We start from the raw sequence: 27958 nt of genomic DNA on the forward strand, positions 1-27958 counted from the left end.
TTAAATGAATCACACACCAGTCTGTGTTTACTGTACAGTACTGACGGGATTGCTAACCGTGACGTGATGAGAGTAAAAGCTTCATATCAACATCCACGAAATGGCTTCCATCGTATTTTATTCTCAGAGGAATTAAAGACTTTCTGCAAAAAAAGTAAAACAAGATTGTTTACTGACTCATCAATGTACAGCACACATATAACTGAGCACGCTTATTTGCATTAATAATGTACAACTTTTTTTGAAGCCGTAGGTGGACGAGTAAGACGATGTGCAAAGCTTTTCCCTGATTCCCAGAGTTACCCTCATCTTAACAGACAGATCCTATGCAGCGCTTACCTACAGCTGTAATTACAGTCATCTTGGTCAGGTCAGTTCCAGCCATACATCTGGTAAAGCCAAATTTACTGTTTACACCAATGAGCACAGAAAACGGGCCAGACATGGCTCACATTAGGTTGGATGAAAATAGTTTGCGAGTCAGGAGTTGAACACTGGAAGTTCAGATACATTGCATTGCTGTTTCAGTACACTTACTGTCCATGCCGTCATCACCGATGATTGTCTTTCTTTCCCCAAAATGAAGAGTGTGGTCTACACAAGTACAAAGTAAAAAATGAAAGTATTTACAAATGTATAAAAACAAGTACAAATGTTAAAAAACTACAAACGATGATTCGAGCACTTTTGCATGCAAACATTCAAGGATTTAAAAAAAGGATTGTTTTCAGATGCCTCTGCATCATCCTTACTCTGCTGTATGTGGAACATTTGCAGGATGAGTGTTTTTCTTTTCTCTTATATAAAACAGGAACTTTACAGTGGCATTTATTTTAGTGACATGGCCATTCAGAAGACAACTGTACTCCTTCTCTAGGGCCTGTGTATAAAGCTGTTAGTACAAGCTGTTGATCCTCTGCTCGGTCAGAATTCATACAGTCTTCAGTCAAATGTTTTTGAGCCGGCCTGCGTGATCTCATTTATAGGGAATGTCTATGTAATTCAAGCATCCAAGCAATTGCACTGTTGGGCTAGATGTGTACAAAAGTAGACAAATAGCTGAAAACAAGTTCTCGCTCCTCCTCGTCACAAGTCTGAAAGGCTACAGCCTGCTGAGGTTGGCACCTTGTTGCACCTCACTCGTAGTTACAATCAAAGATGGCTATGTGCTGGTGGAACTCTGGATTATGTTTTTCAGTCTTGTGTGACCACCTCCTGTCTCCCACCAGACTTCTACAGGCCAGGGCGAGGCGGAGGGCGGGCAGGTGGAGGGGCTCGTCCAGGAGGGGGTCCCTGGGGAAGAGGTGGCAGCAAGCCGGTTGGGCTAGCGCAGGGCGGAGGCGTGGGTGAGAGCGCCGGTGGGGCGGGTATGTGCAAGGTGGTTGGAGGAAGAGCCCGGTTGGGAGGTGGTGTGTAAGGGGGAGGGGTGGAAATGGGTGGAGGGGTTGGAGGCAGCGAGGAGAAGGGTGGCGCGCTGGGAGTCGGTGGTAGGGTGCCCTGCGGTGGAGGTGGATTCCTGCCAGGCGGGTTGTAGATGGGAGATGGGTGATTGTTGAAGTGTGGGTAGCTAGGGGGGGATTTTACACGGGTGAAGTTCATGCATCTGCCCTATAAAATTAAACAGAGTTCAGATTTTGTTAGCAAAGTGGCAAACGTTAAATTTTTTTCCATTAATTGTTCAATCCAAGGCAAAAATTCACAATGAAAATTCAGACATTGAGTCTAAATGACAGAAAGGAAAAGGTCTGGCTCACATCACAGCCTGTATATAGAAGATGGATTTAGCCTATGGGTTTGAAAAGTGAGGCTCATAAAACATTTGCCTAAACCTGCTTTCTTTTGATGATCCAACAAGGTGTGACCTCTAAGGTTGCATAAAAAAAATCTCACTGTGTTGACCCTACTGCTTACTTAGCGTATATTCACTATAAAAACTTTATTAATGATTTTATTGTCTCAGCAGCTAGCTTGAAGTCTAATACGACATTTCAGAACAATAAGATGATATTTGCATTTTCTAAGAGCCAAAGCAAAATTTCATACATTCATAAACTACTGCCATAAAGTGCAAGTACTATATTTTAACATACTATTTGAATAATATCAACTTTGTGCAATAAATCGTGGCTAAAAAGCAGATCAGATCTGCATGAACATATTTTGCAATCTGTCAGTCTACTGTTTATCTCGGCTTTCAATATGCAGAGTGAAAAATATCTACATCTATTTACTCTGGATGAGGCTGTAAAACTTTCTGAAAGTAGTCAGATATGAGTCGGTCTGTTGTTGAAGCTCACTTTTGACCAGTGACACTGATACTGAGTTGTTGAGGATATCCTTACCTTGTCTGTTGGTAAATGCTACTGTTAGCCTCTGTTAGCTACTGTTAGCCTCTGTTAGCTGGCATTAGTGAAACTATCTTTGAAGTAGATCTAACATTGTGTGACTCTGGCACGTAGCAAATAAACTCTCATATGATGTGAGAATCAAACTTCTTGTCACAGAGAAAGTAAGATTCATGTTTGCTTCAAGGACACTCATAGGCTTGTTGGTGGTAACCACATTTATAACCAGCTGCTGTTTTTGTTTAGCTAGCTCAGTATCTGGACACAGGAGAGTCACATTTCAAATCTGCTGAAAATAAGTAATTGTGACAATATCTGGAATAAATAAGGATGTTTATGCACATTTTTATGTGTTAGAGCCACATCTTCAGTTCAGGAGATTACCCTGGAAGAGTTAGAGGAAGAGTTTTCTCTTTTCTTTTGCATTCTGGCTTGTTTGTTGAGGAGTACCCCTTCTTAGATGATAAAACATAGGTAAGAATTCACATTTCGGGTGCAACATATTTTGGGAAAATAGTCTTATATCCATCTCAGCCATTGCATTCAAGAAAGTGGGGCAACACAGTAGCTTCCACAAAGTGGTGCCAGCTCCTATATTTTTAATTAATTAATTCTAAGTTTGAGAACGTTAGTACTAACTAAAAACATAGGATCTATGACATTTTTTAAATTTATCTGCTGCTCTTTTTTTCATTTGATCAAACAATAACTTCAGAATTTGAAGGGTGAAGAACCAATGTCTCCACTTTTCTGAACTTTCTTTGACAAAACACACACTTTCCTGCTTTGACAACTGAATGAACTCACTCTCACAAAAGCCTTTTCCTGTTGTCAGTACACAGCTACATAATGTGTATTTTAATGTCAGCAGACCTTAAAAAATGTGCTGTAATTCTCAGTGCCAGCTTAAATTTTGAGAAGCTATGCACCTATTTCATTGGACAACTTGACCTGCCATCATTTACGCCCATTCAAAATGAAGTGAGGTCATTAAAGGGAGATATACATCATCATCATACTCCAGAAACAAGTTACACCCCTGGAGCAGCTGCACTCAGTCGACCCAGGAGTTGCAATAGGCTGATAAGGAATGTGTCTCTTATTTAACACTGAGGAGAAATGACTGTTGGGGGAAAAGAAATAGGCCAAATGCTGCATGTTGTACAGTTCATCTTATACTGAATATCATAGATCCTTATGTCTCTTGGGCTCCCGGACTGTATCATACTTGTATCTACATTCCCAGTCAGTCACTACTGAAATATGTGATGGTTCAGTAGCCCAGTAACCTGCTGTGTTACGTCCTCTGATTTTATTTTTAATTACTGAAAAGACCCCAGTCTTTAAGGCTCACAAAAGCGACACGTAACAGGGTTTTTCTCCAGTAACAACTGGATCGGCTGGCTTCCTCCTCCCCGCTGCTGCACTCATTTATAAAAAGGCTTTTAAAATAGACTCCTAATTGCAATCAGAACAAGCTTTCTGCTCAGAAAGTGTTCACTGCTCAGAAAGTACAAACAAGTATTTTTCTTTTCCAGTAAGCTAATGAAAAGCTTTTATAGTGAGGAAGACACACTTCGACACTTTGTTTCTCAGTGAGCTGAGTGCTGGTTAAAACGTCCATAAACTGCATAATGCAAAAAGTACTGTCAAGAGAATGAGCTGCCTAGTTAGTTCTAAATATCCTGTATAATATTTTAGAATAAGCTTGAAAGCTTATTATAAAATGCCTCTCGGGCACAAAAGAGCATCGCAGACAGGCTGAGGCTGAAGTAAAACAGGGTGAAATCGGCTGCTCAGGCTCGTTGCATCCACAATTACAAGTTAAAACTCTATCATGCAAAGAAAAAAGAACACTTATTTCTTGTTTGTTTTTAATCAGGAAACGCCCAAGTGTACATATTTAACCCAGTGTGGAGTCACACTGGGTTAAATATGTACACTTGGGTTTTAAGGGGTATTTATTATTTTCTTCTTTTTTTTTTGGGTTGTATGGAAGCCCCAAACGCAATTTCATTGTTCTTGACAATGACAATAAATAAATAAATACTAAATACTAAAGATTATTTTATCAGAACAGTGCCAAACTGCATTTTGCATGTATTACAACACCATGACTGTAGAAAACAAGCCTGATTGCTAAAGTGGCTCACCTACATACCAGACCTTTTACCCTCTAAAAACATCTGGCTCACTTCAAGACAAAAAATACAGCAAAGGAGGCTAAGAAATAGTTTAAAGTATGAATCCTGATAAGTTTGCCTTGAGATGTAATTTCCCATCCTCCTCAGCATGAAATGAGGGTCTTGCTGGACTGTCAGTGTATCTCTTTAAGGAAATGCTGCATAACTGCACTGATGAAGATGAAGAAACCTGACCGTATAATAACACATCAGTCTGAAAATTCCAGAGGCTTATTCATGCCAAACAATTATATTTCTATTGTAACTGCATAAAGTATCAACATTAGGATTTTTGCATCAAAGTAAAAAATTACATTATAGCTGCCAAAAAATGAACTATGGACTATACTGGTGAGCTTTGCTGAACTTGTTAGTAACTGGTTGGTCTGCTGTTTGCCTTTAGAACTGCTTTAATTCTACATGGCATAGATTCAGCAAGGTGCTGGAAGCACTCCTCAGAGATTTTAGTCCACATTACCATGACAATATCACACAGTTGCTGCAGATTAATGTGAATCTCCTGTTTCACCACATTCCAAAGATGCTCTATTTGATTGAGATCTGCTAATTGTTAAGGCCACTGGAGTTTCATGAACTCATTATGTTTAAGAAGTCATTTTGAGATCATTTGAGGTTTGTGATGTGTCGTGTTATCCTGCTGTCAGATGATGGGTACGCTCTGGTCCGAAAATGCTCCAAGAAAATATCCCCGGTACTATTACATCACCAGAGTTCCACCAGAATCATTCATACAGGACTGGATGGATCGAGGCTTTCATGATGTTTATGCAGAATTCAGTACATGCGATTTAAATGTCCCTGCAAAAACTGAGACAACATGTGAATTGTGGCCTTAGATTCTTATTCTCAGCTTACAGGGATGGCACCGGCTGCTGCTGCTGTGGTCTTCAGCTGCTATAAACTAAATCTGTTTTAAGATATGTGTGCTGTGCTTCCAGAGATGCTCTTCTGCATACCTTTGTTATAACAAATGGTTAGCTGAGTTATTGTTGCCTTCCTATCAGTCTGGGAGTTCTCCTCTGACATCAACAAGGCGTTTTCATTTTCCGCAGAGAACTGCTGCTCACTGGGTATTTTATTCTTTTTCGGGCAATTCTGATGGTTTTCAGTAGATCACCATGTCTGCATGCCTAAATCAGTTGCTGCATGACTGACTGATTAGATATGTGAATTAATAAACAGCTGAGCAGCTGTACTTAACAAAATGGCTGTTGAGTTTATAATATGCATATGCATAACATTACAAAAACATGGGTTTAAAAGCATGCATAACTGGTATTAACTGTAGTAACTGGGAGTAACTGGTATTCTCACTAGAAGTTTAAAATAAAAGAAAGGTGGGCTACTAATATTGCTTCCTACTCTCATCTTCAAAATTCTCCTTTATGTTTCAACACGGCTGTGTGTCACCTTATACAGCTCTGTGCAAACAATAGGAGCAGCTCCTCCCTGGAATGGCATTTAAAGGCCTGTCTTCTAGCAGCAAATCCTGTCTGGGTTGTTATTGAGTCAAATCTGAAACTAGCTCAGTGTACTTTAGATTTACTCAAAACACTTAGGAGTTACAGTAGTTACAGAGAAAATTCTAGAAAATGTAAAAAATGATTGTTTAAATGTGCCAGAAATGTCTTTTCACCCTGTGAGGGTAATGGTTTTAGATCAACACTCTGACCCAGAGAAATGTGAATCATTACATAAACGCTTGCGGTGACATTTTTAGACACATAATTCCCGTTTTTCACCGCATACAGACTCTACTGTCTCTGACTTCATGTTAGCTTCCAGCTGCAGCGGTCACTGCACTGTCACCCCCACTGCAGCTGGTCTTTGAGGAATTTCATTTTGTTTTTTCATAATGACTTCACTAGACGCTTTTACATTGCTGCGTACTGTAGCAGTCTAAATCCAATCCCACTGCAACTTTTCCCATGAGTCTCGCTGTGCACACTTCATTGCTTACAGCTGGTCCATTTTCTCAACATTTTCACATACAATCGTTTCAATTGCTAATTTTCATTTGCCAGAAGTTAATGCACAGCCAAGCCTGACGTCAGCCCGTGAAATGCAGAACGATTTACAATGCACGCTCAGTGCATGCCAGTGCAGGGTTGGTGTTGCTCTTACCTTGTCACCTGGATGAGGTCTCATTACAGACACACGGTCGTAGCCTTTTCTTAAAAGCACCCACAATGCATCCAGTTTGCTCTGTGGAAACAGAGAAGAGACCAAAATGTTTAAGAGAATGTAAAATCCTACAAAACATTGGTTTCTGCTTCCAACCCTTGTTTTTTTTTTTTTTGTCTTCTTTTTCACACAAGTGACTTCAGCTGCAGTTTAATGTATCGTTTAATTCATCCATTTATCTCAAAGCGACACAGTGAAATGGTTTCAGTCCACTGTAAGTTGGCTCTTCATACTTTTCAGACACAGCAAATACTTTGAGGATAAGAGCAGAAAAAATGCAGCTGTTTTTGCTCACAAAAACTCCTGGCTGTGGAGCCTTTCTCTCTGGAGGTCAGTCCAACAGAAGTCTGGTTTCTATTAGCAATCCCCTGCTGACTGGGAAGACTTCAGAAAGACTCCTTTAACCCCACGCTGGTCCTGGAGGAATGGAGCCGTGTGCCAATTGTCACCTAAGCTTTAATACCCGAACACATCTCGGGCTATTTTCACCAAAACACCATACTCGTACTAACATATCCTCAGCCAGATTAGCATGAAGTAATCTGTGACAGATGCTGTGTTATATGTAGTATGCGCCCCAGCAGAGCTGTTAAAAACCATGATTCCCACACTTCAAATTAGAGATGGCACGATACCACTTTTTTATGTCCGATACCGATACCGATATCATAAATTTGGATATCTGCCGATACCGATATGAATCCGATATAGTGTTTTTTAATCAACAAAACTGTTTTTTAAAATATCTTGCTGCATTTTGCAAGTCTGCAAGTTCATACTCAAGTTTAAAACAACAACTACACTAAAGCTATTCTGTTATACCTGTATACAAAAAAAATATTTCATAGTTCAGCAATACTGATCAATCTAATAAACTTAAACCTACACCATCCTCCCTATTCTGGTATTTTAAAGAGTACTTAGCGTAAATATTAAGCAACCTAACTAATAGGGTTCCAACTCCCAGCAACAACAAAAAGAAATAAATAAAAAATAAGGAACCACCCCTCACGCGCCACCTCATGATGCTTAATCGACGTAATCAACCTTAATTTGATGCAGTGTGAAAAAAAAATGCACAGAAATCAATTATTTTTCAAGAAATATTAAATAGATTCAACATCTTTCTTCAACAAAATTGCAGACTGCACAGATGGTACCTTCCCAAAGTAAAAAGTACTATAGCTTACTAGGGTATATATTAGACTTAATAGTCACTATATACAGTAATTGACTTCTATTCATTTTACATCAAATTAAAACTTTGGGTGTCAGATAATTATTTATTAAAAGCTCGACATTTTAAATGAGAATAAGAAAGAAAAGTATGTCTTTGTGCCCCCTTTTCCCTGTTCATGCCCTATCGGCCCCCCTGGCTAAACTTTGCTAGATCCGCCCCTGCACAGTTACCAGCGTCAGCTACGTAGAAAAAGATCCTGGTGTAGAAAGAAATATTAAATAAATTCTAACAACAGCTTATCAAGCTTAAACGTTCTGCTGTTGTTCAGCCGCTGGTTTCCTCTTTCTGGTGCAAAGTGGGCCAAAAACAAACAAGAGAGACTCACGACAGAAAAGCCGATCAGCTGATCATTTAAGCAGTTTCACGATTGAAGTAGCAGCCGGAGAGCGAGAGGCAGTCGCTTGTTAAGCTTAACGCAGGAATGCTTTACAAACATTCAGAGATGGACTTACACACTTGCTTTACTTCTCTCGGGGATAACTTTGTCGGAGATGAAATGCCAGGTTGCTAGCGAAGCTCCAAATGCTATCCAGACCACCGGTCCCGCATGCCACAGCTGCTCTATCACGTGATGCATACTGCTCCGACTGCTAACGTTCTGAGGTGAGTTACGGCGTGTTGCAAGTTTTGTGAGGTGCTTTCGTGATATTTAATGGATCGGATTACATTTTTTATTTTTCTCCGATATCCGATCCAGTAATTTAGGTCAGTATCGGACCGATACCGATACGTAATATCGGATCGGTCCATCTCTACTTCAAATACTTTTTAAACTAATAACTCTCAAATTCTCCAGTATTTACTCATTTTTATGTGGCTCAGTTAAAACTCATATCCTGTTTGCTTTAAGTTGTTTAGGTAACACTTGTGAGGAATGATTCAGGACAACAGTGATAAGCTGTTCCTCAGTACTTCCACGATCACGTCTGACTCAGGACATTATTGTAAAACTCCGTTCCAAAAATGTTCGGGTGCTGAAAACGTATTAGATGTTTAAAGTGAGACATTTTACTATTTTTTATTTATTTTTTTAAATATTAGCTCGTTTTGAATTTGATGGCAGAAACACATCTTTTTAAAAAAAAAAGTGAAAGCGGAAAACTGTTCTGTGGTCAAATTATTTTTGGAAAACATGCACTCCGTGTCCTTCGAACTAAAGAGGAGAGGGGTCCAGTTTGTTATCAGCGTTGAGTTCAAAAGCCTGCATCTCTGATGATATAGAGTTGCACTGGTGCCTGTGGTATTAGGAACATACATTTGGAAAGGCACCAACAATGCAGAAAGGCCTGTACATGTTTTACATACACTCCCATCCAGATAAAGTGTTTTTCAGAGAAGATCTTCCATATATCACTATAATCCCAAACTCCATACGTCTATTAGAAAAGCGTGGCATCATAGATGAAGAGTCTGGGTTCTGAATTAGTCCGCCTGCAGACCAGATCTTTCCACCAATTTAAAAACATTTGGAGCATCATGAAACGAAAAATTCAACTATGTTCTGTCGTGAATAAAATACTGTTAGATGAGATTTTGTTTCATATTTACATTTTACACAGCATCAAAGCTTTAATTTACAAATGTAGTCTTAGATATTGATTACTGAAAACCATCTGGGGCAATGGTTTTCAGTAATCAGTAAGCAATGGTGAAATAATCTTCACCATTGCCTACTGTTTGTGTTCCCTTAGTGAAGCATCATACTGAGTTTCTCAGTAGTTCCTAATGAGTAATCATATATATATTTCCCCCCCCCCTACCTTAATGGGTGAGTACCAGTTGCGTGGCGCCGGCGGTTTCTGCATGCCATTGTTAAGAACCCGAGGGGGTGGTGACACATACTCCTGGTCAGGCATCTTCACTTTGGCATTTTTGGCCTTCTCCAGCTTTGCTCCTTCTTCAGTGGAGCCTTTCTCACCCCAGCGAACCTCCATCCTTTTGATCCCCCCTACGCCTCTTCCTCCATAGTAGGAGGCATCAACAGTCGGCCATTTCTTCTTGGGGGCTTCAAAGTCCTCATCATCCTGTGGGAGAGCAACAGGAAATGTTTTTTTTAAATGTATTTGTTGTTTAACCATTTCACCAATGTTTATCACCCCTTAGCTTGAACTAAGAGGCAGTAAACATTCAGTACTGTGCAAAAGGTCCTGGCCCGCCCCTTATTTCTTCACACATTTCTAGGAAAAAGCGAAATAGGAGGAGCAATTTATTTAAACATCTGCTAACTCACATGCATGGAAATCCAGTATATAAGGCAAAAAAAGAGTTTTGACAGTTCTAACAAGCTTAAAAGTCAATATTTGGTATGATCGCCTTTATTCTTCAACACAGCCTGAAGTGTCTTAAATAAGCTTTCCTGCCTTTTGTTCCATTCTCTGTCAAGAAGATCCCACTCTGCTTCAATAATGTGGAACCGATGACTGATCGTGTTCCATTGTGTGTTTTTTCTATCCAGGTACACTTTTACTGCATTGGCAGTGTGTTTGGGGTCATTGTCATGATGAAAAATGAAGCTGCTGCCAATTTGATGCTTTCTAGATGATATGGCACAGTGGATCAAAATCTGATGGTTGTTTTTTTTTGTGTTTGTATTTCCATCAGTTTTGACAAGCTGCCCAGCGCCACTGGCTGAAATGCATCACCAAACCATGACAGAGCTTCCACGTGTTTTACAGATGCTGTAGGCACTCACTCACTTCATAAGCACTGACGATAATTTGAACAAATTTGGATTCCTCACTCTCGACTGCCACCCTTTCACTGAGATGAATTCTGATGGCGCTTCAGTGAACAGTAGACGGATCGACTGATGTGCCAGATGCATCTCTCGGATCCTGTGTCAGGTCTTTTTCCCTATTTCTTGAGGACATTTCCAGATACTGCCCATCTGCTGCAGATGTCCCTTTCGTGTCCAGTTTCCTCAAATTTTTCAAGGACACACTGCACAACATGCAGAGATATACCAAGTGTAACTCTTTTTGAATCCTCTTGTTCATGAAAAATACTATTTTATGCCTGTAACACTGTATTATCTTTGGCATGTTTTATGAAACAGGAATATTTCTGTGTTTTTGCCACAGGCTGTTGTAACAAAGTGCCGAAAGATACAGTTTAAAAAATGGTTCCCTGCCAATTTCCAAAGAAAGCCTGGAGAACTATTGCTCAAGAAAACTATGACAAAATAGCCCCTCTTGGAAGCAAAATATAAAGAAAGAGGAGTGGCACAAGACTTTTGCACACAACTGCTCTCTTATTTGTTACCAGGCAAACTGGAATGAATGCCCCTCTCTCTCTGTCCTTCCTATCCCTGAGCTGTCATTATGTCCCCATTGCTCTAGTTTGTCTGATCAAAGGAAATGAAAAAGCCCACTAGCCAAACTTGTGATGTTTCAGCTCTTTAATACACCCTGTCTGTCTCGTATCCTACCAGGATGTCGCACAGAGGAGACCGTAATAAAAGCAGTCTTTGAGGCCGTGGATGTCACTGGCATTTAAATTCAGCAGTTAAACCTAATTTTCTGTTTAATTTTGTGCAAACAGATGCAGCCTGATACGTCCCACAGCTGCAGCAGCGTGTTTGAGGACCGTTAAACTGTATTGAATCGAGTCATTTGGACTTGCGGTTTGATCTTAAAACTAAATTGAAATTATGTTTTTGAGTTATTGAGTTATTATTATTGAGTTTTTAAACTTCTTACTGCAGGTCCAAATGGTTATAATTTTTTAAAGGCATAAATTAAAGTCTTGGACACAACAGCAGTGCTCTTACAAACAGCAGAAATGGTGTGTGTGCGCGTGTGTGTGGTGGGGTGCTGTAAAAGTCACGATGCCGTTGTTCTGAGAGGGCGTTAACTCTCGTCAAATGAATCAGAAAACGAGTGTTGAAAGTTTAAAGCTGGAAAGTCAGTGACGCCGTGTGGTCATTGAGGTTTACGCTGTCACTCTAACAATTACATAAGCTAAACGCTGGCAGCTGTCGAAGTCTTAAATCACAAGCACTCTTTTTCAGTCTTGACAAAACAGATAGGAGGCGGAGATTGTGAAGCTCCTACCGAACTATCCTCCACAGCTGGCGGTGGTGGTGGTTCGTGGATGATCTGTGGGCGAAATAAAAGAGGGGAAGAAAAAGCAGAGTGAATGGGAAGAAAAAGATGGAGAGCATTGTTTAACATCAGGAGATGACAGAAGTCGCAGAGACATGTTTGAAAATGCTTTTTGCGTGTCAGAACAATGCGCGCTTTATGCACAGTGACGTGGCTACACAACAGCAAATGACTGAGAAATGTTTTCCCTCTTAGTCTCTACGACTTACAAGAGCAAGGCGCTGACCTAGAAATCTGCTATCCAGATTTTTTTGCCTTGAGGTTGCTGGTTAAAGCAAGAGAAGAGTAACAACCTCATAAATGCCACATTATGCCTTTTTAGTTTTATGGATAACTTTTATAGTATTTATACGTTAGTTAGTATCACATAAATAGGGAAAGAAAAACAATTTATCCATCTACTTCGATGTTATGCAACTCAAAACTTGGATGAATGCACAACAATGTACACCGCTGCTATCCCCATATAAACTTTTTCCACACTGCATGAGCCGTCAGGGTTTTTTCACAGGTGTAATAAAGACAGATTCATCTCCACTAAATGCATTTGGCAAATTAAGTCACTCTGATTCTTATTTGTGATTTTTTTCCTGCACTCTTTTCCAAATCCTGGAACAAAAAGAAGAAGAAAAAAAAGACTCCCCTTGGTAACCTAGTGTCATTTTTTCCCAAACACACTTGCTGCACGAACTTCAACTTGCAAGCGAATTGACATGGACAGAAAAAGAGTGAAGGGAGAGAAAGCTGTGTTGTAAAAGCTGACATCTCTCTCTGGCAGGGCTCAGCTTTCCTGTTTCCAGCTCCAGTGGAAACACTGCAGTGCATTTTGAAGAGACACCATGCCCGTGACGATTTTGAAAGGAGATGTACGGATTTGTACAGAGGGCATGTGGTAGCAAGTGAGTTTGCTGAAATACCTTGATGCTAAATAATCCCACAAACATGTTTTCACCGAGTCCTGAGCAGATGGCTTTTGCATAAGTACATAAAAAAAAAAGAAAAGAAAAAGAAACTCTTTACTTGGAATCAGTTATCCCGCTACTTAAAAACTTCATAGTGACAAAGATATCAACCAAAACATTCAGGCTATAGACGCTTTTGTTTCCACACCACTGGCAACAAATCAAGTAAAGCCATAAATGGTAGAAAAATCTGCTACAAGTTAGATCTCTTTAAGTGAATATACTGACTTGGAGGTTACCTGCAGTAACCTCTGGAAACGCAAATAATTTTAGGAGAGGTATAATTGCTTAAACGCATGTTCACCTGATGGCCGAGACTATTTACTGGTTGTGGACTAACTTCAGCAACAAAGATCCCTCAGGAACAGAGTGTTTTTTAAAGTCCAGTAAAAATTAACTCTTTACAGCCTAAATCATAAAAAATTAAATTTTTTGGGAAAATTGAGTGTTTTTTGAACCTTTGGATTAATTAAAAAGAAATGAATCAAATATTAGTTTTAATTTGTATCACTTTTTTTCTTTTTTTTCTTTTTTTGCAAGATGCAAGGATCCAAAGGAGGAATACTGATACACAGACTCCAGGCTTCACTATATTGTCTGTGGTATCAATTAGGACGTAAATGGCTCGGCTACAGCCCCCATACTCTTTGTAGCCATGTAAAATGTAAGGAGCAGGCTGAGAGCAATCTGTAAAGCAGCACGAGTTCATGTCTTCGTTGCAGGGAACTGACCACAGTGCAGCACAGAGGCCAGAACCACCAGAGGAGAGCCAAGACCAGGAGCAGCATCAGGATGAGCAGAGCTACGGCCAGGATGGTCCCATCAGACTGTAAAAGAGACAGACACGTCAGCATAGGCTGTCTGAACACAAAGAGCGCTGGATGTAAACCACTTTTGTGTTCCGTCTGTAGCTCCACACTCTGTGCTGCTCCAAGCCCCCGCTAAAGGCCAAATGCCCCTATATCTTATTGTACTCACACAGCTCACGGTGGTAATTGTGACCGAGCTAGAGATGAAACTGAGACCCTCGTTCATGCTGACATAAAGATTTGCTGCCCTGGCAAAGAAAAAGAAAAATATCTCAGCCCCGTTTTAACCTTGAAAAGCAGAGCAGAGGGTTTCATTTGAAACCTCACATTTATTTAAGTAAATTATACGACTTACATCCCCTCCTCTTCAAGCACTGGGGCAGGGCAGAGTAGATATGTATCTTCCACAACCAATGGCTTCACCACTAGAGAAGCGGAGGGGGAAAGGGTCATGAAAAACAGCAAAAGCATGAGCCAAACTTTCCTGACTGGAATTGTGAGCAGTGTTCAAGGACACATGCAGCTCCTGAAACATGTTTTCACCTTCAAATCACCGTTTCTTATGACATCTCTTTGCCAGATTGCAGTAAAATGAATTTATTGACTGATTAGACAAGACTTAATTCAACAAATATTTGACAACAAGAGCGGAAACTATGCATTTGTTAACAGAAGTCGAATGATGTCACATCTTTCACTGTAAGTTGATTGACAAACAATCAGAGAGGACTGCATCTGCAAAACAAGCACTTTGTTGTTTTCCCATCTGAAGGCATCTGCACCCTGCTCACGAATGCCAATACAAACAATTTCACCACACTTTTTGTTTTTCTGGCAAAATGTAGTACTTCTCCTCATCCAGCTGGCTGTCCAGGAAAGCGGATCCAACAAACATCATCGCGCAAGCCTGTCTGCTTATCCTGGCAAGGCGAGCGCATACCCCAGAACTGAGGAAATCAACACAAGCGGCTGCTCTTCTCTAAAAAAACACAATGGAGGAGGGAGAGGAAGAGAGGCGAGAGAGGGAGGCAGCAAGGCCAAAACAGCTCCACGCCGCCACGAACTGGGACAGATGTCAGAGTTCAACTCTGCACCCACCTTGCACTCAGAGTGGCCTTACAGCGTGAAAGCAAAGTGCAAACTTTGTCCAGCTCAGAGCTGATGAAACACGATTTGCTGCACTTACATTTTTCCACAATTTAAATCCGTGGTGGATAAAAGGATTCTGGCAGGCATTCGAAGTCAGTGTCATAAAGGTTTATAAGACTGTTTACTCCCCAAGCTCAGAGAGAGGTCATGTTTAACTGGGAGGTGAAGACAGATGACTGAAGTTCATCTTCAACCACTTAATTATTTGGAGTTATTGCTTAAGATTATGGCTGATTTTTGAGAGGTTAGTCATCCTCTGTACCATACTATAAACTCGGTGACACTGGTTAAATACAGCTGAGTTCTGAAGAATCTTACAGTTGCAAAAGCAAAAAAGCGCAGATGGTTACTTGTGCTTTTTTCCCAGCCTGCACTGTGAGAGTTTTCAGGAAAGCGTTGTGTAAAGCACAACCATTTGTGTCTAATTGGTTTAGTCAGACTGCCTGTGTCTGTGATTGTAACCGTAGATGAAGATCATACATCACAGGGTTCTGTTCAGCTTGGGTGGGAAATCCCCTTCTTGCCAGGAATAAGATGCTCATACTTCTAAACCAGGAGGTGGCTAGATTGGCTTAGCTTAAAGATAGTAAACCAGAGGAAACAAGTAAACTGACACTGCTCACAGGTAACAAAAATCTTCCTACCTCTTATTAACAAAAGCCACGGTCCTGATAATATTAGTGGCCGCCTATTTAAATCTTGTGCTAGAGAACTCAGTCTTTTATTTCAGGTTATTTTTAATAAATCCTTGCAAATGCAACATGTGCCCTCTCTTTGGAAAGAAGCTGTCGTTGTTCCTGTCCTTAAAGCTGGTCGCCTGAAAGTTCTGACCGACTTCAGGCCTTCACCTCAGTCGTGATGAAAGTCTTTAAAAAACTTATCAGGATGCACCATTGACTCTACTTAATCTGATTTCTAAACATGTAGAGAGTAAAGGGACTTTTGTATGACTTCTGTTTACTGATTTCTCCTCTGCTTTTAATAAACTACACCCCAATGTTTTAATCTAAAGACTTTAAGAACAGTTTGAAGTTGGGGAAAACCTGGTGGATTAGATTTTAGACTATTTAGCTGACAGGTCACAAAGAGTGAGAATAAATGGGTTCTGTCTGACCCACTGTTCTCCTCTACAGGTTCTCCCCAAGAGCGTTTGTTATCATGCTTATTATTCATTCTCTATACAAACATGTGTCAGAGCAGATATGAAAACAGGGCCATCATTAAATACGCAGATGTTATTGCCAGCTTACTTAAAGAGGGTGAAACTACACACAGTCTAGTTATTGATGACTTTGTTCAGTGGCGTGAGGAGTCTTAACTTCAACTGAACATATCTGAAACAGAAGATATGGTTCTTGATTTTAGGAAGCAACAAAATGGGCATGGAGTCACTTTAATTAAAGGGTCACCAGCGCATTTAGTGCCTTAAGAAATTTGCTCATTTCCACATTGCCCGAACAATCGTTCTTTTATTGAGTTTGTTGTATCTTTTTGTTTGGTGGCATGGTTCGGTTAGACCTCTGTCACAGAGAAAAGCTCACTGAATCAGATAGTGAGACACTCCAGTCGTCTTATATGTGAGTCATGGCCCTGTCTGGCTTCCCTGTACTCTAAACAGCTACAGAGGAATGGCTTTATAAATCTTTAATAATGGCTCCCATCATTTATGGGGTGAATTTCAGCTTCTCTCCTCTGGATGGAGGTTTCTAGTCCCAAAGTGTGGGTCAAAGATAAAACAGCTGTCCCTGCTGCTGTCACTGAACTCAATAAAAACTGTTTTATTGAATTAATCTTGATCTTATTTATATTGGGGTTTTTTTTATCACTTGTCAAATTATCAAATATGTGTTTGTCGGGTTTAATGTGTGTTTTGTGAGGGGATGCCAAATGCAATAATTTTTTCTGTACAGCAAATTTACCTACGGGTATAAATAAAGTAACCTTGAACCTTAATGTCTTATATTATATCAACGGTGTGACATAAACCACATTTATTCAGTGTCATGCTATGGCTCAAACTGTCAGCTTTAAAAGTGCTGTTGAGTGGATTTGGTCACATGTCGACAGGTCCAGGTTAGCCGTAGCTTCAAGTTTATCAAACAGACACAGGACTTGTGTGGATCGTTTCATCTAACCGTGTTAATTTCTTCTTGTCTCTTCTTTCACCCTTCCCACAGTTGTCCAGTACAACATCTGTCACAAAAACAATGAATAGCTCAGGACAGGAACTGCCAAATCCCTGCACGCCTGGCTATACTTGCTGCTACTTTTTCCTGGGGATAAAATCCCAAACATGGATTCATCTGCTTCACACATGTAGTTGCATGTTGTTGCTTTCCTTTTATACACTTTTCCAGACTTGCAAAGTAAGCAGAGGGCTGAGAGCAGGAATCAGAAGGAGCAATTATTTCTCAAGGAATGATACATTTGTCTCTCTGAAAGCTAACTGTGACAATATTATTTTTCATTTAAAGCTTACTGCTGATGTAAAGTAAACAAAGTCCAGAAGTCTGTGTGCAAAGGTTCTAGAGGAGTGAATGAATGTGGAGGAGGAACCTCCACGTAATGGGATTGACATGAGGAGATAATTTTGCTCAAATTGCTTCCATGTCATCAGTTTTACAGGACGTTAGATAATATCATGCAAAAACAATTAGAATTCAAATCCAAGCTCCAGAAAATCATCTCATTGAATTTGTAGATTTAAACAGTAAAAACAATGAAAGTAGAAACGGTCACAGTGGTCTTACTTCCGCGGAGCACACATTTCATTCTATGTAAATGCTGGTTATTGTCATGCTTTGTAATTAGACCGTCACCTCATGCAGCTGCAGCGGCATGTGAAGTAGGAAGCGTTACTGTAAGCCACTTTAAAGATATTTCCTTTGTGTGTGGTACAGGTTCTCCTTAATCTCCTGTTTTAATTTTTACCTTGATTCCAGACTGTAAAATTACACCATGTGTTTAAAAAAATGCATAAATAAAACCTGGCTGCTCATTTGATCATCGAGGACTCCAGCGGTGTGGCTCACGTAGTGTTTGTCTTTTGGGAAAATCAGGCCGGTGTAATTTAGGTGACTTTCACAACGTCTCACACACTCATCTGTGTTTTCCAGCCGTCTTTGTCATAGTTTAACAGCATAATCAGATATGATGTTATATGGTAATAAAATAGCTCATGCAGTGAATAAGGGGTAACACCCTGATAAGCAATGCTTCACTTACTCTTAGTTAGGGTGTCGTTGATTCGAAAGCTGCACAGCACTTTGTCAACATTTCGGGCGTGAAGGAATCCACTTCCTCTCACCACCACTTGGAAGGACTCTGACAAGGCGAAGAGAAACACATTATGTCACCTCATCTATAAAATATTATTGAAAATAAATGAAGTTATTTCATCTTCTTTGGTCCAAAGTAATCCCAAGCAGCAGTTTACATACACTTGTGTTGAGCATGAATGTCGTGGAAATTTGGAGCTTTTAATAATTTCTTTCAACAGTTCTTTTTCCAGGGGAAATTAGTTTAAAACAAGAACTGGGTGTGCAAGTTGGATTTTCTCTAATCCACACAGGGTCAAGTGTGGATTCCCCTCAGATGAGAGGAAAATGGCGTTCAGGAAGATCCAAGAATTCAATGAACTGGAAACTACACGACAAAAACCTTTTTCACTATCCCAGTAAAGGGAGTTTCACATCGCCAATAGATTTAGAGGGTGCTGACCAAGAAATGTTTGGAGTTGTAAACGTGAGACTTTCAAGACAACTAAACCAGCTGTCAAGCATGGTAGTGGTAGCATCATGCTCTGGGGCTGTTTGCTGCCAGTGGTACTGATGAACAAAATAGATGGTAAAATGAAGGAGGATTACCTCCAAAATTCTTTGACACATTTTTTCCCCCAATAGGACAATGATCCCAAACAAATATCCCTAACATTAAGCTTCTTGAATGTCCTTCCCCAAGTTCTGATGTCAACCCGATTGAAAAATTATGAACCAGGTCTGTGCCGGGAAACCAACAGATTTAAATGAAATCTACCAAGTCTGCCAAGAAGAGTGGTAAAATATCCAGCCAGAATTATTCCAGAAACTCATTGATGGCTATCAAAAGTGTCTTGCCAGATACACTTTGGGACATTTAATCAAATATTAGTGTTGGCGTATGTAAATGAGGCTTTATGCATATTTGTGACCCTGAAAAAAATCAAACACCCAATTCTTGTTTTGTTTTGAAATTCATTAAAGACGTAAGCCGTACAATTATTACACTCTGGAAAAAGAAGACTTCATTAAAAGCTCTCAACTGATAGATTTCGATTCATGATATCCATGCCCATGATGACTGCTTGAAAGCTTCTGATACAACTATACCATCCTAGAAGGTAAATGCACTCTAGGAAACGACTTTTCGGCATACTCAAATTCATTCACCATCTTAAGAAAATCCTAATATTATAATGAGTGGCCTGAGGAAGGTGAACTAGAATAAAGTTTTACCTCCTGCACAGATACTGGATGGTTCTGCTGCCAGGATCTCGATACAGGACTTCTTGAGGATCTGAGGGACACATTGAGATAAGCACTGTGGTTTTCCTGCTGTCCATCTTTCTCTCGTGGTCATCTATTTCTTTCCATTTTGAATGGCCACTTTGAGCCAAGTCCACTTTTATGTCCTTATTAAATAAACTTTTGCTCCCATTTACATCCTGCAGATATACAGTATTATCAGTGTTGGGGAGTAACGGAATACATGTACTGCCGTTACGCAATTAAAATACAAAATATGAGTAACTGTATTCCGTTACAGTTACCGTTTAAAAAGGTGGTATTTAGAATACAGTTACTTTGTTGAAATAAATGGATTACACAGCGGTATTTTCCTGTTTCATATCGCGGGTCAGGACCAATGTTCCCTCTAAGCTGCACACGTGCGCAATTGCGCACTGCTGACACGGTCTCTGCGCACAGAAAATCTGCGTTGCGCACAAAAAATCTAACCTGAATTGAAATTAAAATGAATACTTTAACAATTCTGTTTTGCAGTGTTAGTCAGTAAGTGACTGGCTGCTCCCATATGGGATTAGAACGATGCCACCTTATCCCATAGTCCAGCCAATAATGCGATTCACATTCGCACATACGCAGCTAATCAACGTCGTTGACAGGCTAACATACTACACAGGTCAATGACTAGATTTTTTTTTTTACATTTTCATTGTAAATGGGCTAGAGCAGTTAATTAAAAGTAGTCTAACATAAATGTAAACTCTGGCGTGACCACAGTGGACACGTCTAATGTTGCTCACAGTGGTCCAAGGGATCGCTCAGGGAGTTTGTGTGTTCGCTCAGACACGTGAAAAATTAGAGGGAACATTGGTCAGGACTGTTTGGGTTTTGTTTGACAGCTATGTTCCAGGCACAGCATTATGGTTGCCATGGTTAAAGGGTGACGCGCGCTCTCTCTGCGACTATGTGTTTCCTGGGTGAGAGAGCCCCTTTTTGTTGTTGTTGTTGTTGTTGTTGTGCTAAGCTAATAGGCAGAATGCTACAGTCATAGCCCTAAAGAATGTAGCCTCATGGGCAGTGTAGTCCGTGCTGCAGGGAGAATGGACTGCCATTCCTGTTATATGTCTGTGAGCGCAAGGAGGGAGAAAAAGGAGAGTGGAAAAGTACGAGTTGTCATAGAGCAGAAACAGGAGCTGGAAGCATGTAAATATAATAATAACCACTGCAGCCAAATAGAGTGCCTGACGAGCCCAGTTGTAAGTAAGCTATTAAGACTCGACTGTACACCATGTTGGTGTTTTCCTCCAAAACAATAAGTTCCGTTGGAGCAGCCTTTCAACGCCTCTCTGTCTCAAACTTGACCCAGACAACAAAGTAAAGCTAGGTTTCAGCTATGAGCCCGACACGGAACCCGACGTATTAGCCAGAGGTCCCTTTACTACGGTTCGGAGCCGTGGACCTCCAGCAATAGTAATAAATCACACAGCAATAGTACATTCATGTAGTTGTAAAAAGCATGATACTATATTAAGTAATGCAAAGTATTCAGAATACGTTACTGTCATTGAGTAACATAACGGAATACGTTACAAAATACATTTTGGGGCATGTATTCTGTAATCTGTAGTGGAATACATTTTAAAAGTAACCTTCCCAACACTGAGTATTATATATATATATTTGTTGGTCTCCAGGAACATACTCTCTTTAACCCTGAACATCAAGAGGACGATTCATGATCAACTGCCCCTTTCACATGAGTGAGAAGTAGCTGCTTTCAACTTGCCATTAATCTGCTCCAGATGTAATTCAGCTGTCTGGCCCTTATTTCTGCTCAACAAATCCCATATCCCAGTGACATCAGCACATTCACAGCAAACTAATTCAAATTTTTCATCCTAGCATTCAAATGGAAAACACTGAGGTCAATCTTAAGAGATACAGGACATACTTTGTGTTTATCAGTCACACTAATCAAAAGAAGGAAAGTCACAGCAGGTTTTCCTGGAATTCTGTCTCTGTCCAGAAGGACTCGTTTCCTGATATTTGATCAACATGTTTATGGATTAAAGGGGAGGTCAAGGGAGAGATTATATAAAGCCTATTAAAGCAAGAAGATCTCCGTTGACTTTTCCTGTGTCTGAAAGTCCTGATCATAACACGTCACACGGATGCCGAGCGTCTGTCTGATGTAAACATGTAGAACTGAAATGCTTACTGAATCGATGACTCCTTGCAGAGCCTCAAATCCATCATTTACAGGGAAGACGTGGTCTTTACTATCAGCAATGTTTGCCAGCTAGAGAGAAAACAAATTACTGTAATCAAAAGAGACAAGTGGCACACTTATTCATCCAAGATTTCCATTCAGACATTGTCCAGTGGCATAACAAAATTACACAACTTCCTTAAAACAAAACAGCTTCAACGACAAACAAAGGAGGCGGGGGGAAAGTCCCCTTCACTTGGCATGTTGCAGTGATTAGGAAACCAAGCCTTTGGATAAAGCTGCATAAGTTAAAACATATTTCATGTCTTTGCTGGAGTACTTAACTCACTTGAATATGTTTGCTTCAGCTGTCCATGAACAGAGACAGTGACACGGGGTTTAAATTACTTACAGTTATGACTTTATGTGATGTCAAGCACTTAACTCTTTAAAAACGCTAGTTTCAGGATTTTCAAAATAAGGTTTGGATTTCCAGAGCTTAAATTTTTACAGCAGTGCTATCCATTTCTCTCTCAAGTTCAGGTGCCATAAGCCAGTAAGGTTCAGACTAAAACTTAAAAGCATACACACACCTGTGTCTCATTGAAGTCCTTCACCCCCACGCAGTAAACCGAGGCACCCAGACTTCGGGAGCGGTTGGCCTGTCAAGTACACACACAGATTTACAGCAAAAACAGGGAGACCTGGCTTCAATTACACCTCTGCATTTCACAACACCATCCACAACAAACCCAAAAAAGGCTTGTTTTTATCTGGCACTTGGAAAAACTCTTTAAAAGAAGCCAGGCACCATCATAGTTCCACTTAATAATATTAATCACGCATGATGTAACATTCGAAACGTCCCTCAGATGCCACAAAACCAGACAGAACACACAAGTCAAATTTCCAGTTAATATGTTTTTGGTGTTGACATCGAGAAACAACCTAAGACCTCCTACAGCTTCCAGGAGGAACATTTCCAGGAACACCATCCCCAATGTCAACATGTGTCTGAAGCAACTAAAAGCTGATTAAAGCCTGTGGCTTTCACACGCCTTCGCCTGCAAAGTCTGAATGATCAGAGGAGCAGCTGAATTATTAGAGGCCAGAGCAGATGCGAATGCGAGCTCTGATGTATGAATCCGGGGAAGGCTCTGGCCCCGCTGTCTGACTAAAAGATGAGGATCAAAGTGGTGATGTACAGAATGGCAGTGTTTGATCTGGTCCCACATATGTTTAATCGTTTACATATTTCACCTGGTTGTGAAACACGTGTGACCTATTTTTTTCCTCTCACCTCCCTCTCAGCGTAGAAGAAAAGATCTTCGTGTAACTCTCCGTCCGTCAGAGCTATGATAACACTGGCAGTGCGATAACCTGTGAGCAAAAAGAATACAATCACCCCTGCTGCAGTTTTACTGGCCTAGCAAATGAAATACTCTAGCTACATACTTCAGATATACAAAGTCAGATATACAAACTAACATGATATTTGGCATCCTCCATATATAATTCCCTATATGCCTGTATGTTGTATCGTTAACATGACCCCACTCTACATCCCCACAAAGTTTGATCAGAATTCATCCAAAAATTTCCAAGCTATCGTGTTTACAGGCATAATGACACAAACGCATGCACGCGCTACCAAAACGTCGCCCACCTTGACTGAGCTAACAGAACACTGTTTGTAGTTACATGATCTAAACCTTAATTGTTGTAATTGCATATCTCATTCAGTCTAAATCAAATCACATGCATCTAAAGGCCTCCTAAAGGTGACCTCAAGTCAACGAGCAAATGTAAACCATAACTAAAGCCACGACTGTTGGCTCTTTCCGACGTGTGCATAAATTTTCAAAGGCTTACACTGAAGGTTACCTCTTCCCCTGAGCTCTCAGCAATAATTGTGTTCTTCTTTGTCAAGTTGTTTATTGTGACTAGTTTATAGGCCTGGACCAGTAACAGCATCATTAAAGCACACACACACACACACACACACAAGGACAAAAACGGCAATTTCATGTGGGAGCATCACATAACAGTGTTTTTTTGCTCAGACTCTAATTATCTTGTGACCCCTTTGACCTCCTGTCCCTAAAGTCGGCAACATCCATTTGAGTTCAGTAAAGCACAGAAACAGACAAAACTTTCATCCATTCACAGGTTTTGGTAAAAATTACACTTGAAAAATCTGCAGCGCACTATAAGGAGGAATAAAACACACCTTCTATGTTTCCGTGGTATATCTGCTCACTGGCCTGCGAACAATAAAAGAAAAGATCAATTAAACACGCGTAAGCCCAGTAGAATGCAAGGAATGAGGGAACTCCTTGTGTCTCTAACATTTCAGTCATCTAGTGCTCTGAACTGCGCGGTGACTGTGCTGCAGCTGAAGCAGGAGGTGCCAGCTTGAAGGTCCACTCACCCTCATGATGCCCAGATGCATGAAAGTGTCTCCTCCTGGTCGAACCAACTCAAGCTCCTCCAGTCCTTTGCGAATGCGTTCCCTGAGCGGACACGCAGAAGACAAGGGAATATCTAATCTAACTGAAATATTTATTTTGTCAGATTCATTTCTGAACATGGTTTTGCATAAAAACCAGATACTTTAGGGCGTGGCGACAGGATAATAGCTTCCATAAGGGCAGCATTTTGAGAAAATGCAAGCAATGTGTAACAGATGAATAAACTGGAATGGTATTGGTGTGTGTTGGCCTGAGACACTTTTGCACAGACAGACAGGAAATGAGCCTTTTGTAGAGTAAGATCTACAGGAAGCACTGAAACATTAAAAGATTGGATACATAAACTGTCCGCATCGTGTCAAACACCACATGATTAAGTATTTATGCAGACTCTGCAGAGCAAAGGAAAGTATCTGTCTGGAATCTCTTCTTGGTCATAAAAATCATAAGCGCATAACTGTATGTGACCTCAGTCCAGATCTGGTATTACGCTCATTCCTTTCAGCTGGATGGCAGAAAATTAAAGGATTAGGACCAGTTTTTGTTTTTTGTTTTTGTGGAGGAGCTGCACCCACCTGTCTTCTGTGAGCCTCATTAAGATCTGTCCCTCAGTGGAGAACACAATGAAGGACATCCGCAACTGTGGGCTGGAGAAAAGACAGGAGAAAACATTCATCTGTCATCATTTCTTGTTACAAACTTTCCCACAGTTTCTTGTTACAACACTTTTATTTCTTTACCTTATGAACTTCTGAGCTAAATTTTCAACAAAGTGATAGATTTCAGTCCAGTGATGCTGCACGCTCCCAGATCTGACAAGAAAAAGATCAAATTAATATGATGATGTGTTATTTAAAATCGCAGCTGTGCATCTAAACTACATGACCTCTCCTCTGGCAGTAGCCCAAGGCAATAATTTAAAACAAAAAAAAAAAACCCTAGCACTTTCAGACAGGTGCAAGACCAAGTCTTAAAAAGACCCCAAAGCACCTGAAATTATACCACCATGTCTTTTGAGTCTTTTGTATGTTGTTTTGTCTCCATAAAAAATTAACTTTATGTCTGTTTTAATCTTTGTATGTCACTGTGAATTATGGTTCGTGGTCTCTCTTCTGTTGTTTGTGTCTCTTTCGGGTAACTGCGGTCATGTTTTTGAAGCTGTGCATCTGTTTGTATTTGTGTCTCTTTCTGTAGCCACCGCCCCTGACATTGGGGGCCCTTGTGTCTGTGCCCAGGGGGGAAGGAGTGCTTACAAAGAAAACAGCTGACTTGAAAGAGCCTGCAGAATAAATGCTTTGGAGAGCCTGGTGAACTTACTCTACGAAGTAGTAATGATCTTCAAATTTCTAAAATCCTCTTTGTGCACCTGTAGTTACTTTAGTCTTACAGTCATCAAAATACACTCACAATAAGGCTTCGTTAACCCTGCTGCATAATAACAGCTGATCAGTGTTTCTGTTTAATCATCTTGAACTTTGTTCTCTCTTTACTGTCACAGTTTTTACTTAACGTTTTTCTTGATTGCATAGCAAATGCCACAGCAAAGTTAGCCAAATCCCACTCTGTTTTTTGTCAGGAAATAAAAATCAGGAGATCAGGGAGGGATTAAATGATTTAGCAGAGAAGCTGTTTTGTATAGTTATCTCATTATTCAATTATCTGTATCAATATCAGTACACAGCTACAGTTTTTTTGGCTGATAACGCCGACATTTTGTGAGCCTAGATGTCTTTTGAATGTGTCACTGCTGATTTTTATCACGGCTTTCAGTGAAATTGTGTTTTCATAACACACGTATTTTTCCATTGTCACCATGACACAAGTCCCAGCACAAACATCTGAGCCAACAGGCTGAAACACTGGAACATCTGGACCAAGTGGAGAAAGGCGGCGCAGACATCGGGAAAAGAGAGAAGAGGAGAAGAGAGATCAGGCAGATACTGTGAGAAATCAGTGAGGGCAGGTGGAGGACATCGCAGCTAAGAGGCAAAGTGAAGTCCCACCTGGAGAGGAGACAGAAATTTAAAGGAACAGCTAATGCCCGACAACAAATACTGCCAGGGTGCACCTGTAAACCTGTGTCTTTGAAACATGGCTAATGCAAACAGTTGCTCACTCCTGCATAAGTGCCTGATTTTTCCTCTAAGAAATAGCAGCATGTGCCTGGACTTGGCACTGAGAAGTACTGTAGGACAACTGGAAAATCTCTCTCTGCCTCTGCATGTAGAGACTCTCTAAACAATGGAGCTACAGAAAAATCCACCAATTAAAAACTCCAAATAAAAAAAGAGTGGTTTAATGAGTTGGATCTTTTTTTTTTCTTGGCCTAGTTGGCCAAGAAGTTTGGCATGTGGTGATATTATAATAAAAACAAGTCGTTTGAAACCAGGATTTAAAAATACAAATGTCAGAAGGTAAGTACTCTGCTATAGTCCAAAGGCAACTCCCTGAGCAATTTAAGCATCGGTTCTAGAGAGGCTATGTGCTGATTTACCTTAAATATTATTAGTTATTACCCTAAAAGGATTAGTTGGGAAAATTCTAAATTTGCAGAGCATCAAAATTCAGGTTTAACTTATCAATGTATCATGTGCTGCCTGCAGAAACCTGCAAAATGAAAAGAGTCCACGACATGCCCCCTCCAAAAGACTGTCAACTGTAATTGTGATAGATTATTGTGGGAGGTTCGTGCCACTTTGCAGATTTGTACAGCTGTCTTTGCTGCACTGCTGAATGAAAAACAAAGATAACTCAAACTGAGCTTAGATAAACAGGGAAATGGATTCTAAATCATGACCTGTGTCCAAATAACTTTATCACAATGACTCCCTAAGATACACAGAATTTGAAAATCTGAGAATATGAAGAAACATAATTATCAAGACAAGCTTTTCACTGGCTAATGAGGTACGTATGTACACCAAACACAGCACTGTGACTGCAGCTGACAGTTAAATGGAGCAACAATCACAATAATGAAAACATTGCATCATTAACCCATTTTCCTGCATTGCATGACGCCAGACTCATAATGATACCAAATGGGATGATGACATCATAAAAACACTTGGCAAAACCATGATTTTATTGCTGCAGGGGACACAAAAAGCACAATTCTTTTATGCATAAAGTAAATATGCATTTTAAACTTCGTGCATAAGTATGATTTCATAACAATGCATAAAATGTTTAGCTAGAGAACTGTCTTAAGTTTTCAGGGTAGGAAGAAACTTTAGTGGAGGTAGAAACAAAGACAGACACCAAATTGTTTCGTCAACAAACGCTTCTTCCTAGATTTTTAAAAAAAATCATGAACTCAGTTATCGATAGAAAATCAGGTAATGTCTGTCAGTTCACTCACTTATCCAAAACAAAGTAGAGATCAAAGCCTCCAAAGCACGAGGATGACTGAGGTTGCCTCCTGTCCTGATTCGGTCCAGCATTACCAGCAGTAAGAACGACCAGCGCAGTCCCAAACACCACTGGCAACCAGGAGCTTCTCTTCCAGCACAAAGGCATTATTCCAGAAAAAAAACCAAAAGTCTCATAAACATCAGATGATGAAGGAAACCAGCATCGGTTATTTTCAAAGTTTTAATCCTCCTGCAGAAACTTCTTTCAGTTCTGCACGGATCCTTGAAGTGTAAAAAGCAATGATCCAATAGAGAGCAGCGAGCTTAACTCAGAGGGTGAAGAGGAGGAGAGAGACAAAGCACGAGTGCTATGGAGCTCACTGTTGTTGGGACCCTCTCATCAGTGGTTCCAACACAGTATTATGTA

At 40.3% G+C, this 27958-nt stretch overlaps 1 protein-coding gene across 1 annotated transcript; it reads right to left on the bottom strand.

Moving 5' to 3' along the window:
• Positions 1–184: 184 nt before the first annotated feature.
• On the bottom strand, positions 185–27913 carry antxr1a (ANTXR cell adhesion molecule 1a). The gene is made up of 17 exons (XM_085367197.1): positions 27540–27913; positions 24919–24990; positions 24754–24825; positions 24139–24220; positions 23938–23971; positions 23008–23087; positions 22301–22369; positions 21717–21797; positions 19490–19550; positions 18222–18320; positions 14203–14272; positions 14017–14095; positions 13770–13865; positions 12026–12070; positions 9734–9997; positions 6674–6754; positions 185–1608 (listed from the first exon to the last, which is right to left on the bottom strand). Exons 1-17 carry the CDS (start codon positions 27695–27697, stop codon positions 1234–1236), a joined length of 1818 nt encoding a protein of 605 aa, XP_085223323.1. The 5' UTR covers positions 27698–27913; the 3' UTR covers positions 185–1233.
• Between the last annotated feature and the right edge of the window lie 45 nt (positions 27914–27958).

This window comes from Diplotaxodon limnothrissa, linkage group LG12 (assembly GCF_057381915.1).
Source record: "Diplotaxodon limnothrissa isolate DT_005_m linkage group LG12, D_limnothrissa_male_GT1.1, whole genome shotgun sequence".
NCBI classification, from domain to species: domain Eukaryota; kingdom Metazoa; phylum Chordata; class Actinopteri; order Cichliformes; family Cichlidae; genus Diplotaxodon; species Diplotaxodon limnothrissa.

What these genes read in the sequence shown, in the direction of transcription:
- antxr1a (XM_085367197.1), bottom strand. Translation starts at nt 27,697, where the DNA reads ATGCCTTTGTGCTGGAAGAGAAGCTCCTGGTTGCCAGTGGTGTTTGGG. An exon ending in CTCTACTTTGTTTTGGATAA is followed by an intron (nt 24,991 to 27,539) that starts GTGAGTGAACTG and finishes TTTTCTTGTCAG; the next exon opens with ATCTGGGAGCGTGCAGCATC. An exon ending in ATACCACGGAAACATAGAAG is followed by an intron (nt 23,088 to 23,937) that starts GTGTGTTTTATT and finishes TTTTGCTCACAG; the next exon opens with GTTATCGCACTGCCAGTGTT.